The sequence below is a fragment of the Mustela putorius genome, unplaced genomic scaffold, assembly GCF_011764305.1.
Source record: "Mustela putorius furo isolate JIRA1106 unplaced genomic scaffold, ASM1176430v1.1 tig00537227_pilon_pilon_pilon, whole genome shotgun sequence".
Classification (NCBI taxonomy): Eukaryota; Metazoa; Chordata; class Mammalia; order Carnivora; family Mustelidae; genus Mustela; species Mustela putorius.
The window spans coordinates 39,409,198-39,424,307 of record NW_025422368.1 but is presented as its reverse complement, the minus strand read 5'-3'; the positions used below and the strand labels follow the sequence as shown (position 1 = coordinate 39,424,307).

The 15,110-nt window shown below is 41.3% G+C and overlaps 1 protein-coding gene across 2 annotated transcripts in view; it reads right to left on the bottom strand.

The window, feature by feature from the left end:
* Positions 1-14,607, bottom strand: part of TBK1 (TANK binding kinase 1) — a 48,809-nt gene extending 34,202 nt beyond the window's left edge. Inside the window, exons 1-3 of one of the 2 annotated variants that reach the window (XM_004752494.3) lie at positions 14,184-14,428; positions 11,517-11,631; positions 4,728-4,868 (exon numbers count right to left, since the gene is read on the bottom strand). In XM_004752494.3, coding sequence (XP_004752551.1) covers positions 4,728-4,868; positions 11,517-11,603 — 228 coding nt within the window. In that variant the 5' untranslated portion in view covers positions 11,604-11,631; positions 14,184-14,428. Of the gene's footprint in view, positions 1-4,727; positions 4,869-11,516; positions 11,632-14,183 lie in introns of both variants that reach the window. The other variant, XM_045072867.1, reaches the window with a different exon arrangement.
* Between the last annotated feature and the right edge of the window lie 503 nt (positions 14,608-15,110).

Sequence of the window (15,110 nt, the reverse complement as noted above, 5' to 3'; positions counted from 1 at the left end):
ACTACCTATTGACTATACTCATATAATGATTAACAGCTTCTAGATTCCTATTGGATTGGTTTTTGAAAGATGATCAAACCACGATGAAAGCTGGCTAAATCTGAAATAGAAAAAAATCACTGCTACACTGTTATAATGGTTCTTTAAAAATTTCTTTAATTTCTAATACATAATAGTACATTTAGGACATTAATGTTTGAACAGATCTCTTAAGACACTTGAAATTCTTCTCATGACAAGTACTTCCACTTCAGGGAATGGAGTGTTTTTTTTTTTTTTTAAGATTTTATTTTATTTATTTGACAGAGATCACAAGTAGGCAGAGACGCAGGCAGAGAGAGGAAGGGAAGCAGGCTCCCTGCTGAGCAGAGAACGCGATGTGGGGCTCCGTCCCAGGACCCTGGGATCATGACCTGAGCCGAAGGCAGAGACTTTAGCCCACTGAGCCACCCAGGTGCCCCTGGAGTGCTAGTCTTTTTTTTAAAGATTTTATTTATTTACTTGACAGAGAGAGAGTTCACAAGTAGGCAGAGAGGCAGGCAGAGAGAGAGAGGAGGAAGCAGGCTCCCCACTGAGCAGAGAGCCTGATGCGGGGCTCGATCCCAGGACCCTGAGATCATGACCCGAGCCGAAGGCAGCGGCGTAACCCACTGAGCCACCCGGGCGCCCCTGGAGTGCTAGTCTTAAAAACAAATAGATGGCAGAAGAGCCTAGTGGTCCCCCTCACAGCAGTCTGAGCTTGCTGATTTGCATATGAGCTGCGGATCTGTTTCAAACCTTTTAATGAATCATTGATTATAAGATACATCACAATTTAATAACAGCTTTTTAGGGAAAAAGAAATACTACCAAATTACATATATACACTGATGATAAGACATGTTCCCATTTTAGGAACTTGAAAATGTGATTTTGAGTCTTAAAATCCAGTATTCATCTCCAATTTTTTTTGTGGTTATTTCCAATTTTTTATCCTTCCTTCCTTTTATAATTTTTCCTGCATATCCCCAAAACACTTTCATTGTTTTTTTAGATTTTATTTATTTATTTGATAGAAAGAGAAACAGCAAGAGAGGGAATACAAGCAGGGGGAATGGAAGAGGGAGAAGGCTTCCTGCCGAGCAGGGAGCCCAACTCAGCTCTGACCTGAGCCCAAGGCAGATGCTTAACGAATGAGCCACCAGGCACCCCAGGATTTTATTTATATGAGAGAGAGACAGCATGAGAGGGTGAGTCAGAGGCAGAAACAGATAGAGAGCACAAGAGGGGGTAAAGTCAAAGGGAGAAGCAGACTTCCTACTGAGCAGGGAGCTGGGAGTCTGATGTGGGACTTGATCCTGGGCCTCCAGGAGCATGACCTGAGCCAAAGGCAGTCACTTAAACAGCTGAGCTACTCAGGTGTCCCCCAAAACACTTTCATAAACTATTTTATTTTTAAAAAGATTTTATTTATTTATTTGATGGGGTGGCGGGGACACAAGCTGAGGGGAGGGGCAGAGGGAGAAACAAACTCCTCACTGAGCAGAAAGCCAGAACCGGGACTCGATTCCAGGACCCCCGAGATTATGACCTGAGTTGAAGGCAGCCACTTAACCAACTGAGTCACCCAGGTGCCCCCTTTTATAAACTATTTTAAATTTCTCTACTACTGAGTAGTTATAGAAAAAGAGAAATAACTTTAAAAGATTTTTTTTATTTTTTTAATTTTTATTTTATTTTAAAGATTTTATTTATTTATTTGACAGACAGAGATCACAAGTAGGCAGAGAGGCAGGCAGAGAGAGAGGAGGAAGCAGGCTCCCTGCTGAGCAGAAAGCCTGATGTGGGGCTCGATCCCAGGACCCTGGGATCACGACCTGAGCTGAAGGCAGAGGCTTTAACCCACTGAGCCACCCAGGCACCCCAAGATTTTTGTTTTTAAATAATGAAGTAATATGTTGATGGTTGAAAATTTGGGAAATACCCATAATTCCATTACCCAGAGATAATTATGCTAATATTTTGGTGCATTTCCTTTCAGTCTATTTCTTATCTATCAAATCACTTAAGAGATACAAAACATGATACTGTATATTCAAGATCACACTGTGTATTTATTTTTAATCCTGTTTTTCTGACATAACATTATACATAAACATGTTTCCAGATAATTAAAACTTTGGTAAATACCTCTTTTCATTACTGCTTTAACTATTGTGTAGTGAAGAATAAATTTCACCCCAAGAGAGGTCAGGTTTTTGTTTGGCTTTGGCTACCAACAGGTGATTAGTAGGCATCTGGAGTACCCTGTCTGCGAGAAGTGTTTCTCTGAATGGGGGCTTTGGCCATTAACAGTCTAATGATGTGATTTATGATGGAGGTTTTAGGATGTACAAGTCCATCTCAATTTCTAAAGGAAAACACAACTAAAGGTATTAGCCTGAACTTCTGGAAAGGGCTAAAGACTAAAAGTCAGCCATGCAGGCAGTATGTGATTGAGTCCCAACAAAAACTCTAGACACCAAAGGTTCAGGTGACTTTCTGAGGCTGGCAATATTTTGTGTATACTGTCATACATCAATACCAGGAGGGTACTGTATCTATGAGGAAAAGGAAGATTCATGTCTGGAATCCTCCTATATTCTGTTCTATGAATTTCTTCCTTTGACTAGTTCTAATTTGTCTTCTTTTGCTAGAATAAAACTGTAACTACATTTCTTTCCTGAGTTCTCTGAGTCATTCAACATTCTATTTTTTTTTAAGACCTTATTTATTTAGAAAGCGTGAGCATATGAGCAGGGGGGAGGGGCAGGGGAAAAAGGAGAGACACCGAAAGCAGAGTGTGAGGGCCAATGTGGGGCTCAATCCCAGGACCCTGAGATCATGACCTGAGCGGAAATCAAGAGTTGGACATTCAGGGCACCTGGGTGGCTAGTTGTTAAGTATCTACCTTTGGCCAGGTCATGCTCCCAAGGTCATGGGATCGAGCCCTGAATTCGACTCCCTGCTTGGCAAGAAGCTGGCTTCTTCCTCTTCCACTCCCCATGCCTGTGTTCCCTCTCTCATTGTCATTCTCTCTGTCAAATAAATAAAATCTAAAAAAAAAAAAAAGAGCTGGATACTTAACTGACTGAGCCACCCAGGCATCCTGAGTCATTCAACATTCTAGCATATTATCAAATCTGGGGGACGCCTGGGTGGCTCAGTGGGTTAAAGCCCCTGCCTTTGGCTCAGGTTATGATCCCAGGGTCCTGGGATTGAGCCCTGCATCGGGAGAGCCTGCTTCCCCCTCTCTCTGCCTGCCTGTCTGCCTACTTGGGATCTCTCTCCCTGTTAAATAAATAAATAAATAAAATCTTAAAAAAAAAATCTGGGGACAATTATGGGGAGCCCCAAATTTGTAGCCAGCTGGTATGATGTGATGATAGCCCTAGGGGACTGGTGAACTTGCAGCTAGTGTCTGAAAAAGTAGTCTTCTGGGGACTGTTCTCTTTGTACAGTATGCCAAACTCTTCTGCAGCTGGTATCAGTGATCTTGAACAAACCTGGCAGGTGGAAGGTTACATTCTTTTTTTTTTTTTTTTTTTAAGATTTTATTTGTTTATTTGACAGACAGAGATCACAAGTAGGCAGAGAGGCAGGCAGAGAGAGAGAGAGAGAGGGAAGCAGGCTCCCCGCTGAGCAGAGAGCCCCATGCGGGACTCGATCCCAGGACCCTGAGATCATGACCCGAGCCGAAGGCAGTGGCTTAACCCACTGAGCCACCCAGGCGCCCCATCTTTTTTTTTTTTTTAAAGATTTTATTTATTTATTTGACAGAGACACAGTGAGAGAGGGAACACAAGCAGAGGGAGTAGGAAAGGGAGAAGCCAACTTCCTGCCAAGCAGAGAGCCCAATGTAGGGCTTGATCCCATGACCCTGGGATCATGACCTGAGCCAAAGGCAGCCATTGAATGACTACATTCTTAACCTTGAGCATAACAAACTGAGTAACTATCCATCACATATTCTAACTTATTTAACCATTCTTTATCATAAACAGGGCAGCAATGAACATCTTTGTGCATAAAACTGTATTTAAATTTCTGATTAGTTCCTAAGAAGTACTTACTAAAAATAAAATCATTATTATAAGGAATATAAAGTGCCAAATTATTATTTAAAATGTGTGATTTGACTGATTCCTTGTTCACATCTAGAGGGATTAAACTAAATTTCTATTTCCATTACTTCTAGATAATTTTTCTAATGACATTCTTTTTTTCTTCCTAATGACATTCTTCTTTTCAGTTTCTTCCTAAAGTCAATTATATCTTTTATATACTGTATTAACATATACAGTATGTACTTATACACTGTATTAATTTCTGGATTCCTAGGATTTTTATTCTTTTACAAAGCCTTCTTCGTATTGTTTGACTTGCTCCTTTTATAATTATGTCAATTTAACTTCACTTAGTTTTTATTTCTAGTAAAAATACTGGTAACCACAGCCTAGTATAAGAAATATACTACTTTTTCTGATTCCATGATACTTTATTTCCATTGTTATACCTCTTCAAGAATCTTTGAGGACAAAAAAAAAAAAAGGAATCTTTGAGGACAGGATATTTGGTTATACAAGCTCTAATTTTCATCACTTAAAAAACTTCATTGTTTATAAAGCAATTTTTACATTAGGTCATTTCTCCCGGATTGCAGTAATTACAATAAATAAGATAAGATTAACTAAAGCTTGACTACTTACCTCCTCTTCAATAGCAAATAATTTGACAATATTTTTGTGATTGAGTTTTTTTAACACTTCAAATTCTCTCATTTGAACATCCACTGGACGAAGGAAGCTTATGTTATTAAATACTTTGATAGCAAATAAGTCACCAGTTTTCTAAAAAAAAGAGAGAAATATTTTATTTATCTATAGTATTATAAAGAAAATTAAAAGGTACTATTAGAACTAACTATAGCAATTTATTTATCTTACAGAACACCCAAATATTTTTTAAGCATAGGTAACTGTACCAGAGCTCTTGATTTTTTTTTAAAGCTAAAATCAATTAGCTGCTCCAAATTTCTCTCAAATTATATGCTTCGAAATGAAGTAAAGGCTTTCTTTCAAATTAAAAAGCTTCCAGGGGTGCTTGGCTGGCTTAGTCAGTAAAGCATGCAATGGTTGATCTCAGGATCTTGAGTTCAAGCCCCACACTGGACCTACAGCCTACTTAAAAATAAACAAATACATAAAAGTTAAAAAAAAAAAAAAAGCTTCCATTATATGAGGCAAAGAGAGTCACATATAAGAAGAGCTCTAGTAATATCAAATGTGAAAGTATATTTTAGATAGGAAAGTAGTATTTTAGAAGGGTTTCTCCAGGGCTTAATAATTTAAACAAAACAGGAAAAGAGAGATTGAAAACTATACTCCATATACAAAATTTCATTAAGCTCAAAATAGGGACACCTGGGTGGCTCAGTGGGTTAAAGCCTCTGCCTTTGGCTCAGGTCATGGTCCCAGGGTCCTGGGATTGAGCCCTGTATCGGGCTCTCTGCTCTGTGGGGAGCCTGCTTCCTCCTCTCTCTCTCTCTCTGCCTGCCTCTCTGCCTACTTGTGATCTCTGTCATAAATAAATAAAATCTTAAAAAAAAAAAAAGAAGCTCAAAATAGGGATGCATGGATGGCTCATTCGGTTAAGCGTCCACCTTTGGATCAGGTCATTACCCCAGGGTCCTGGGATCCAGTCCTACATTGGGTTCCCTGCTCAGTGGGGAGCCTGCTTTTCCCTTTACTTGTTCTGCCTGCAGCATTCCCTGCTCATGTTCTCTCTTCCTCTGACAAATAAAATCTCAAAAAAACAAAAAACAAAAACAAAAACCCTCAAAGTAATTAAATTAATCGTTAAGAAATACTCCAGAGCACCTGGGTGCCTCAGTTAGTTAAGTGCCCTACTCTTGGTTTCAGCTCCAGTCACGATGTCATGGGTCATAGAATTAAGCCCTGAATCAGGCTCTACGCTCAGTGGGGAGTCTGCTTTAAGATTCTCTCTCTCTTCCCCTCCCCCCCAATTGCACACATGTGCACTCTCTCTCTCAAAATAAATTAACAAAATCTTTAAAAAGGAAAAGAAAAGGGTCAAGGGTCAAGGAAAAGAAAAATGGGTGCCTGGGTGGCTCATTTGGTTAAGACTCTGCCTTTGACTCACATGATCCCAGGGTCCTGGGATCGAGACCCATGTTGGGCTCCATGCTTGGTGAGGAGCCTGCTTCTTCCTTTTCCTTGACCCTTCCCCCTGTGCATGTTCTCTCTCTTCCCTCTCTCTCAGTCAGAATTAAAAAATCTTAAAAAACAGACAAACAAACAAAACACCACTCCCTAGCTGTAATACTGTGTGTGTGCAGATGTGCGTATGGAAGTAGAAGCTGGAGTTGGTTCAGGTTCAAGTAGCCTATCTTCATTGGATTGCATCACTGCTGCCTTGGAGATGTTTCTGCAACTTCACCTAGATGACTAGGGTAGATTGTTTCTTTCTTTCTTTTTTTTTCTTTTTAAAGGTTTTATTTATTTACTTGACTGAGAGAGGCACAGCAAGAGAGGGAGGAGTGGGAGAAAGAGAAGCAGGCTTCTTGCCGAGCCGGGAGCTCAATGTAGGGCTCAATCCCAGGATCCTGGGATCATGACCTGAGCTGAAGGCAGACACTTAACCACTAAGCCACCCAAGTGCCCCAAGACTGTTTCTTTACAGAGCCTTCTCTTAGAGGATCAAAGACATTTCCTTTTCTCTGTGGATGTGCCTGCAGCACCCCACTCTCACTCTCTCATGGAATATTGAAGTAGATTGCAAAGAAAATTACAATGCACAACTGTAGCTGGGAGGCCCTCTTAGAGGTGCAAATGCTTAATTTCAGGTAAACATCACCTTTTTATATTCTTCATATTAACTTTGCTTTAAGGCTCTCTTCCAGACCCTCCTACCTCCTCCCAGTCATTCTAAGTGGCAAGCCTCTCCTTAGTGGTCAGTCCAGATTCTTTGGGTTTAATCTTACTTTTCCCATAATCCAAGGTTGAACTTCCCTGGAGCATGTGGAAAGATCATTTCCTCTTTGACTTTGGGGTTTAAGCACCACCTGCCTAAAGATATTTCATGGCTGCCTGTCTGTCAGGATCTTCGTGCTATGCCGGCTTTGATGCCCTCTCCATAGCTTTTCATACAGATTCACTACTCATAGCCAAAATCACCTCAGAAGCTCACAATCTTTTTCTCAGTCAGAATCTCATGATCTTTTCTCTTAAAACCATTTAACTGCCTGGGACGCCTGGATGGCTCAGTCAGTTAAGTCGCTGCCTTCGGCTCAGGTCATGATTCCAGGGTCCTGGGATCGAGTCCTGCATTGCATCGGGCTCCTTGCTCAGCAGGAAGCCTGCTTCTCTCTCCACCTCTGCCTGACGCTCTGCCCGGCTTGTGCACTTGTGTTCTCTCTCTCTGACAAATAAATAAATAAATAAAATCTTTAAAAACAAACAAACAGGGCGCCTGGGTGGCTCAGTGGTTTAAGCCGCTGCCTTTGGCTCAGGTCGTGATCTCAGGGTCCTGGGATCGGGTCCCGCATAGGGCTCTCTGCCGAGCAGAGAGCCTGCTTCCCTCTCTCTCTCTGCCTGTCTCTCCATCTGCTTGTGATTTCACTCTGTCAAATAAATAAATAAAATCTTTAAACAAACAAACAAAAAAACTCCAAAACTCCAAAACTCCCAAAACCCATTTAACTGCTTCACAGCCTCTCATCAAGATCACTATTTGGAGACCACATCTATGTGACATGATCACACCTCCCTCACTCTAGCTTACCACCCATTTTCAGACAATATGAAAATAGAATAACAACCAAATCACAGTTTAATTACACCATTTTCCTATTTGTTCAACTAGAGTAAGAACACTGCTAAATCTATCTACCAAAATATACCACAAGATTTCTCTTTAGGATACTTATTTTCAACTTAATCTAGAATTAGGAGAATCCTAACAGAGGAACAACTGGGGAAAATAATGCAATATTGCGAAGTGCCTACTGTGATCAAGGCTAGCATTTTCCATACTTTTGTAGTCCAAATCATACCTGTGAGATTACTGGCATAGTGTGGGAATGTACTGTTTTCCCTTTATTCAACTGCACAGTCACCTGTCATTCACTGTCCCTAACTCAAAGCATAGAGGAGGAATATTTAAAGGATCTCCATGTAGTTGGGATCTACATATAGCTGACCCTCGAACAATGAGGGTTAAGGGTGCTGACCCTCTGTGCAGTCAAAAACCATATTTACCTTCAACTCTCCAAACACTTAACTACCAATAGCTTATTGCTGCAGCCTTACTGAGAATATAAACAATTGATTAGCGTATATTTTATATGCTACATGTATCCTTACAATAAAGCCAGAAAGGAAAATGTTGTAAGAAACCATAAGGAAAAGAAAATACATTTACAGTACTGTACTGTATGTATTGAAGACAATATTCACATGTAAGTGGACCCACACAGTTCAAACCCATGTTATTTAAGGGTTAAATGTATACATATAGGAAAATCAACACATCCTTCCTTTAGCTCTTCCCTTTAACTTCACCATGATTTTTTTTTTAAAGATTTTGTTTATTTATTTGACAGAGATCACAAGTAGGCAGAGAGGCAGGCAGAGAGAGAGGAGGGAGCAGGCTCCCTGCTGAGCAGATAGCCTGATAAAGGCAGAGGCTTTAACCCACTGAGCCACCCAGGTGCCCCTAACTTCATCATGCTTAACAAACATACACATTCATCACATACACTAATAACTAAAAACAGGTCAATGAGAAAGAGACAGATTACGGAAGTAATATACTTTGAATAACAAATAGTAAATTTGAACTTGGGTCATTCCAGGTGGTAATACAAAAAGGTCTAAATATATCATAGTTTAAAATTCTTAAATAGGGGTGCCTGGGTGGCTCAGTGGGTTAGGCCTCTTCCTTCGGCTCAGGTCATGATCTCAGGGTCCTGGGACTGAGCCCTGCATTGGGCTCTCTGCTCGGTGGGGAGCCTGCTTCCTCCTCTCTCTCTCTTCCTGCCTCTCTGCCTACTTGGGATCTCTGTCAAATAAATAAATAAATAAATAAATAAATAAATAAATAATAAAACCTTAAAAAAAAATTCTTAAATAAAATGGTGAGTGCTGTGAAGTGTGTAAGCCTGATGATTCACAGACCTGTACCCTGGGGCAAATAATACATTATAAGTTAATAAAAATAATTAATTTAAAAAAGGGGGAGAGGAAAAAAAAATTCTTCTTCTTTTTTTTTTTTAGAAGTGCAGAGGGAGGGGCTCCTGGGTGGCTCAAGGGTTAAAGCCTCTGCCTTCAGCTCAGGTCATGATCCCAGGGTCCTGGGATCGGGGGCTCTCTGCTCAGTGGGGAGCCTGCTTCCTCCTCTCTCTCTGCCTGCTTCTCTGCCTACTTGTGATCTCTGTCAAGAAAATAAACAAAATCTTAAAAAAAAAAAGAGAGAAGAAGTGCAGAGGGAGAGAGAATCGTTTTTTTTTTTTTTTTTTAAAGATTTTATTTATTTATTTGACAGAGAGAGAGATCACAGTAGGCAGGCAGAGAGAGAGGGGAAACAGGCTCTCTGCTGAGCCAAAGGCCCAATGCAGGGCTGGATCCCAGGACCCTGAGATCATGACCTGAGCCAAAAGCAGAGGCTTAACCCACGGAGCCACCCAGGTATCCCGGAAAAAAAAATTCTTAAATAGTTAAGGGCAAGCAGGATTTTTCAGGTATAGTCCTAAACCTCTGAAATTGATGTCACTGAGAACAAACATGATTTCTGAAAATACACCCATGGGAAGAATACTAGGGACTGAATACTAAACTGACTCTTCACAGTCTTCTAAGTAAATTCCTATGACCCTCAAATCCTTATTTTAGGTCTTCTGACTATATGGGATAAAATACATTTCCGTTCCCTTTGAAGAACAACTTTGGGTTATCCTAGGGTGGTCTAATCTGTCCTCATTCTTCATTCTTTTATTCCACAAACATTTGCAGAATGCCTATTAGATATAGGAACTTAAATGAAGGACACCCAAGTATCTAAGTAAGGAAAGAGGACCAGAATACATGGAATATGCCTCACCTAATTTCTGTCACTACTAACTACCTATTATTCCATCAGTTTCCAATTTACGTCCTTTCCAACACCAGCTAAACCTAAAACTCTTTGTGGGAAGGAACTGCACGTTATTTGCGGTTATGTTCACTAGATCCGTCACAGTGCCTGTCATGTACCAAGTGATTATTAAAGTTTGTTAAAGTTAATTTGGGTCACAGGAAGACAGACAGTCAGATGTGGTCTCAACACTAAATCTTGTGTCACCACCCATTTTCTTTTCTTCTTGGCACAGGGCATAAAACAAAAACAATTTATAGGGCAGGAATATCCAAAGTTGACCATATGGACCTGATAAAGAACCCAGAACTTGTGGACAATTCTGGAATCTGAGGGGAAAAGGCTAAAAGCTATATGACACTTCTGATTCAGCCACTGCGAACCAGAGGCTGTTTACAGTCAGCTTCTTTCCTCAGAGGAAACAGCCCCTCCCCTCTGAATGCTTATCTTATTGTTTCTGACAGAACTGACAGGCAATCACACAGCCATAGGAAAACATGAAACTCCTCCTTACTCAAATATTTAAAGCTCTTGTTTCTGAAAACAAGAATTTAAAATTCTCCGAATATCATTTAGTCAAAAAGAGTTCACAGTGCTGAAAAATTAGTGGATTATCTGCATTATAAGAGATTTTTTTTCTCTATTATTCTTCCAGCTTCCTTCCCAGAATAGAAACTTTAATGATCTTAAATTTCTTCATTTTAAGTTATTTTAATTATCTTTAATTTCATCTTCCAATATAGAATCTGACAGAAAATCTTTTTTGGTTCTTGAAGTGCCTCCAAGATTAGCCTTTTATTCTATTCTCACTTCCACTACAAGTTCTGTTTACCTCATACCTTTTAAGTGTGGGCTCCTTGCTGATAATCTCTTTTTATTCCAATCTACCTTGTAGGATGCTGTTTACTAGGACATGAAACTGTAATACAGCATATCAGAACCACCTGGGGATTCCCCTCAAACTATGCATCTGCCTTTGCATACTTCCTTCATCTGTAGCCCACCCCAATGCACTCACTGCCATAAGGAACTTTTCTGCTAGTGAGGTCATTCACTATGAGGACTAGGTTGGGGAAAGAATCAAAAGGCACAACACCAATCTTCCTAGTCCCTTTTTTAAACCAATCTCTTCTTCTCCACTCGCAACACATAACCTCTGCCACTATCAGGTAGGTATCACTAACTCTAACGCAAGCTATACTTGAACCACAAAAACAAGAACTCTCTTTAAACAGGGTAAACGAAAACATCGAGTCTCATCAAGTCTCACTTTTTAGTACAAGTGTGCTTCCCAAAAGAGAACATATACAGTGATAAAAAGCCTTCACAGTTTTCTCTGAACCAACCTTATGCCTTCCACGAAAGACATTTGCAGTAGCTCCTTGGCCTAAAATATCAGATAAAAGCCACAGATGATTAGAAGTGCTCTGCATTTTGGCTTGGTCAGGAGTTCTTGTTAAACTAAGAGAGAAGAAAAAAATGCATGTTGTTTTAAGGGAACAACACATTAAGGAACAAATGTTAGCTATTTTTAGTCTCCAGTAAGATCATAACTTAGTTATTGCTAAACTGAAAAGTGCAGTCTAATGTAAAAATATAAGCTTCCAACAATATTAAAGACTAAAATGCCGTGTGGGCTCTGAAAAAAAACATTAACCAATGACATCTTAACATCTTTAACTCACTTATCCCAAGGCTGCATAAAATATCTATTTCCCTTCAGATTTTATCTTTCTCAGGAGAGTGATACTGGCCACTTATCTCCTTCAGATGTTTTGAAAGATTAGTCAGTGATGAATTATAAGGTGTTTTAAAGTCATAAAGTCGGGGTGCCTGGGTGGCTCAGGGGGTTAAGCCTCTGCCTTCGGCTCGGGTCGTGATCCCAGGGTGCTGGGATCAAGCCCTGCATCCGGCTCTCTGCTCAGCGGTGAGCCTGCTTCCTCCTCTCTCTCTGCCTGCCTCTCTGCCTCGTGATCTCTCTCTCTGTTCAATAATAAAAATAAAAAAATCTTTAAAGTCATAAAGTCAAATATAACAGAAGTATAGAAAAGAATTACTTTTTTTCTTTAAGGGCAGAGCTACACTAATGAAAACAACTGTTGCCATGGCATAACATTTCCATAAGGTAAAATTTCATCAGCATGGTGCCTGACAATCATAATGGAAAGATGCAAAAAGTTTTTATTCTTGAAAGGTTGCTAACTCTTGTGAAATTAAGGATAATCGGTCCAATCTCCAAGTATATAAATATACACATATTAGGTGTATATTACCAAAGTCTTAAAAAATAAGCAAGTGGATGCTATTATGTATTAAGTAAAATCTCTGTATCTTCTGCTCAATTTTGCTAAATCTAAAACTTCTCTAAAAAATAAAGTTGATTTTTAAAAAAAGCACCACCCCTACCTAGCCTTCTCCTTTAATAACTGGAAAACTACATTACTTCAAGGGTATTAAAAATACTTGAGCTCCATGTTGGAATAAAAATTAGTAGCATAAACAATATTCTCACCATGCCACATTAAAACTGCTGTAATACCAAATCAAATCAGATCCTGATATCCCTTTGTAGTCCATTAGAACAGACTAGGTATTCAGTGATGAATTAATGACTATCAATATTCCAAGAAGGATTAGAAACATAAAGAATGGTCCATTTTCAATAACCTTATATATTAAGATATATAATCTTTACCATCCATCTAATTTAGATAAGAAATGTTATCTAAACATTAACTTATTGGAAATAAGCAATAAAAATAAGAAGCACTTTTCACAAGGAATACACATCTGTCAGCTGAGGTTAATAATATCAACTATCTTTTCAGTATTTTCAAATATTTTTCAATAATGAAAAACCTTTCCTAATTACTGTAACTGTGCTGAGGTAACTGTAAATGTAAAATAGTGCAGCCAGGTACCCACACATAGCTAGTAAATAATATATAAGCACTTTTATCAGCTAAGATATATGAAGATTTAGGACTAGTTTCACAGTGATGAGGGGAAATGTCTTTTGAAACTATCTTCCAATAAACCCACAATAACAGCATGCTAAAACATGACTCAGCACATCCCCAAGGTGTTTGCTTTTTAAATCTTCCCCAAATTTTGATACATTATAGGCAGGCACTCAACAAGTATGTTACTAGTGCCTGCCTTAAGCCTACTTCCTCATACTGTCCAAAACGAAAGTTACCATCTGTCTATGGATGAAAACAAGTTTGATGACAGGCATCTGGACAAAGTTCAAGGATTTCCAAACTCTACCACTATGTTAATAATCCAGCGTTCTGGAGCGAAAAAAGTGGGTCTTTGGTTATGCACTGGACAGTTAACGGGTAGACCTTGTTTTGAAGCCATCTGCTGAAAATACCTGGGAAACGGACTGGAAGATAAACCCGTAAGCAATTTCCCAAAGGAAATGTACATTATATGTGTGTATACTAATAGACGTCCTCAGCTTCCGGTTAGTCAATCCACGACGTTACCATCACTAAAACCCTAACGAAACGTCTACTGAATCATCGGTAAAATCAAACCCTTTGAACACTGCTGTTCGTGTCAACGTTCATAAAGGAGTAGAAAACTGTCAAACTCTTTTAAAAAAAGGGGGAATCCGTCTCTCCGGGGCGGCCAGGGCCCATACCCGGTAATGAGCACCACCTCTTTCTTCGTGCCCAACGTCGCTGAACGCTGACCCGGGAGGGCGCCCGGTCAGAGGGCCGCCCAGGGGGGCGAGAAGTAGAGGTGGAAGGGACCGGGCCCGCACGACCATTCTACCGGATTTCGGACGCCCCAAACACCCGGGCGGGAGGCGGCCACCCAGCCAAGGTCCCGGCAGGGCTCGGCCTCCGGTGGTGCTGGGCTTCCCGGGTCGCCCGCCCCGCCCCCGCTCTGACTCAGCATCCCAATTTCCCACAGGGGGCGGGAGCGCTCCGCGCCTGCCCCTGCGGGCCTCCCTGCTCGTGCCCCGCGCGGCTCGGCCCCTCTGCCCGCGCCGCCCCACTTACCGCGCCAGGTCTCCGTCGCACCACCTCCAGCTGGCTCCCGCGGCCTCCGTGAGCCTCGGGACACTTCCGGCTTCGCGAGCCCTGGCCGGGGGCCACGTGACCGACGGCCGGCGCGCGCCGGTGCGCGTGCGCACGTCCGCCGGACGAGCCTCGGCCTCCGCCGCCTACCCTGCGGCCAGGGCTGGTGGGGCTGCTGGTTTCCACGTTCTTCGTAGAGAGAGGCGGGGAGACTGGGGGTTGCCTGGAGTTGGAACTGGTCCGCACCCTCTGCCTGCCCCTCCCTCCCCCTAAGGGTGAAGCTAGGGAGCCCTGCGCAGTGAGCAGTTTCGGTTTCCCAGAACTGCAAATCCCGCCCCGTCCTCGAGAACTACCGACAGAGCGCGACGTACGGTGACAGTAGGGAAGACAGACATTGAACTGATTGCAAACATTCTAATAGTCACAGGTGCGCAGAATGCTGGACACGTGCGAGGCTGTCCCTGGGGAGTAACACAGTCTGGACGGATAGATCTGAAAGTGTTTTAAAGGCTGTGTTGGCTGCAGTGGGGTCCCATGATCGCCTCAGAATAATCCAGAAGTGAAATTCTTAATGTAAATAAGCTCATTTAATTCCTTACTTTTTTTTTTTTTTTTTTTTTTTGCGTTGAGGAAGTCAGGAATGAAAGTTGTCTTAACTCCCTCTTTACACGGTATTTGAAAAATGGAAGTGTTGGAGAACTTGACTGAAATGAGGTCCTGAATACTCGTGCCTCCAGGATCTCAAGCAGCTCTTCCCTAAAGTGATCCCTTCTGCCCACTGACTGCACTGCAGCCTTTCTCAACATAGGGAGAGGTCAGAGACACTCTGGCTGTTTCAGGGCTAAACTTGTAAGACTGACGAGGAAGAATTCTTCCCAGTTGAGAACTACAGCAACCAGGAATGAAATA